At 61.4% G+C, this 691-nt stretch overlaps 1 protein-coding gene across 1 annotated transcript in view; it reads left to right on the top strand.

Annotated features, from left to right (window-relative positions):
- LOC103809364 (cytochrome b ascorbate-dependent protein 3) overlaps positions 1-654 on the top strand; it is a gene marked incomplete at its 5' end in the record, with an annotated part of 2,107 nt that extends 1,453 nt beyond the window's left edge. Inside the window, 2 exons of the mRNA XM_009082192.1 lie at positions 370-526; positions 631-654. Coding sequence (XP_009080440.1) covers positions 370-526; positions 631-654 — 181 coding nt within the window. The remainder of the gene's footprint in view (positions 1-369; positions 527-630) is intronic.
- Positions 655-691: the final 37 nt, after the last annotated feature.

Genomic DNA, 691 nt, shown 5'->3' with positions numbered 1-691 from the left:
GGGGGGGTTAGGGAGAGCCCTGACAAGGATTAGTGGACTTAGGGAGAGCCCTCACAAGGATTGGGGGCCTTGGGGGAGCTCCTTGCAGGGATGGGGGTATACCTCACAGGGATAGGGGGGCTTGTGGGGACCCATCACAGGGATGGGTGGACCCCTCACAGGGATAGGGGCATTCAGGGGAACCCCTCACAGGGATGTGGGTTTTTGGGCTAGATTTTGGGGGTGAACAGCATGGAGGAAAGGGAAGTGAGCAGTTCCTCCCTCAGCTGTGTGGTTCCCTGCACACCTCCTACTCTGGGGGGGTTTGGGTGGGCTTGGGGAAAGGCTGGCCACATTCAGAAGGTTCCCACCCACTCTTCCCCCGCTCAGGAAGAACGGGACAATGCAATACAAGCTCCTGCCTGCCGAGGCTGTGTTTGCCAACACTCTGGGGCTCCTCATCCTCCTTTTCGGGATGCTGGTGCTGGGAGCTCTGGCCAGGCCGAGCTGGAAGCGCCCCGAGGCCAATTCCCTGGATTCCCGCCAGGTACCAGCCCCACTGGATGGATTTAGGGAGCTGAATTTGGGAGGTGCCCCCCAGCACAGTGGGGAAGGATCAGAGGGTCCAGGCTCATCCCTGTCTCCCCACAGCCTCTGCTCTCCAGCGAGCACTGAGCCCAGGGCTCTCCCAGCACTCCTGGAGCGGCAGCTC

This window comes from Acanthisitta chloris, unplaced genomic scaffold, assembly GCF_000695815.1.
Source record: "Acanthisitta chloris isolate BGI_N310 unplaced genomic scaffold, ASM69581v1 scaffold30339, whole genome shotgun sequence".
In the NCBI taxonomy this organism is placed as follows: Eukaryota; Metazoa; Chordata; class Aves; order Passeriformes; family Acanthisittidae; genus Acanthisitta; species Acanthisitta chloris.
This window is presented reverse-complemented; position numbering and strand designations above follow the sequence as displayed.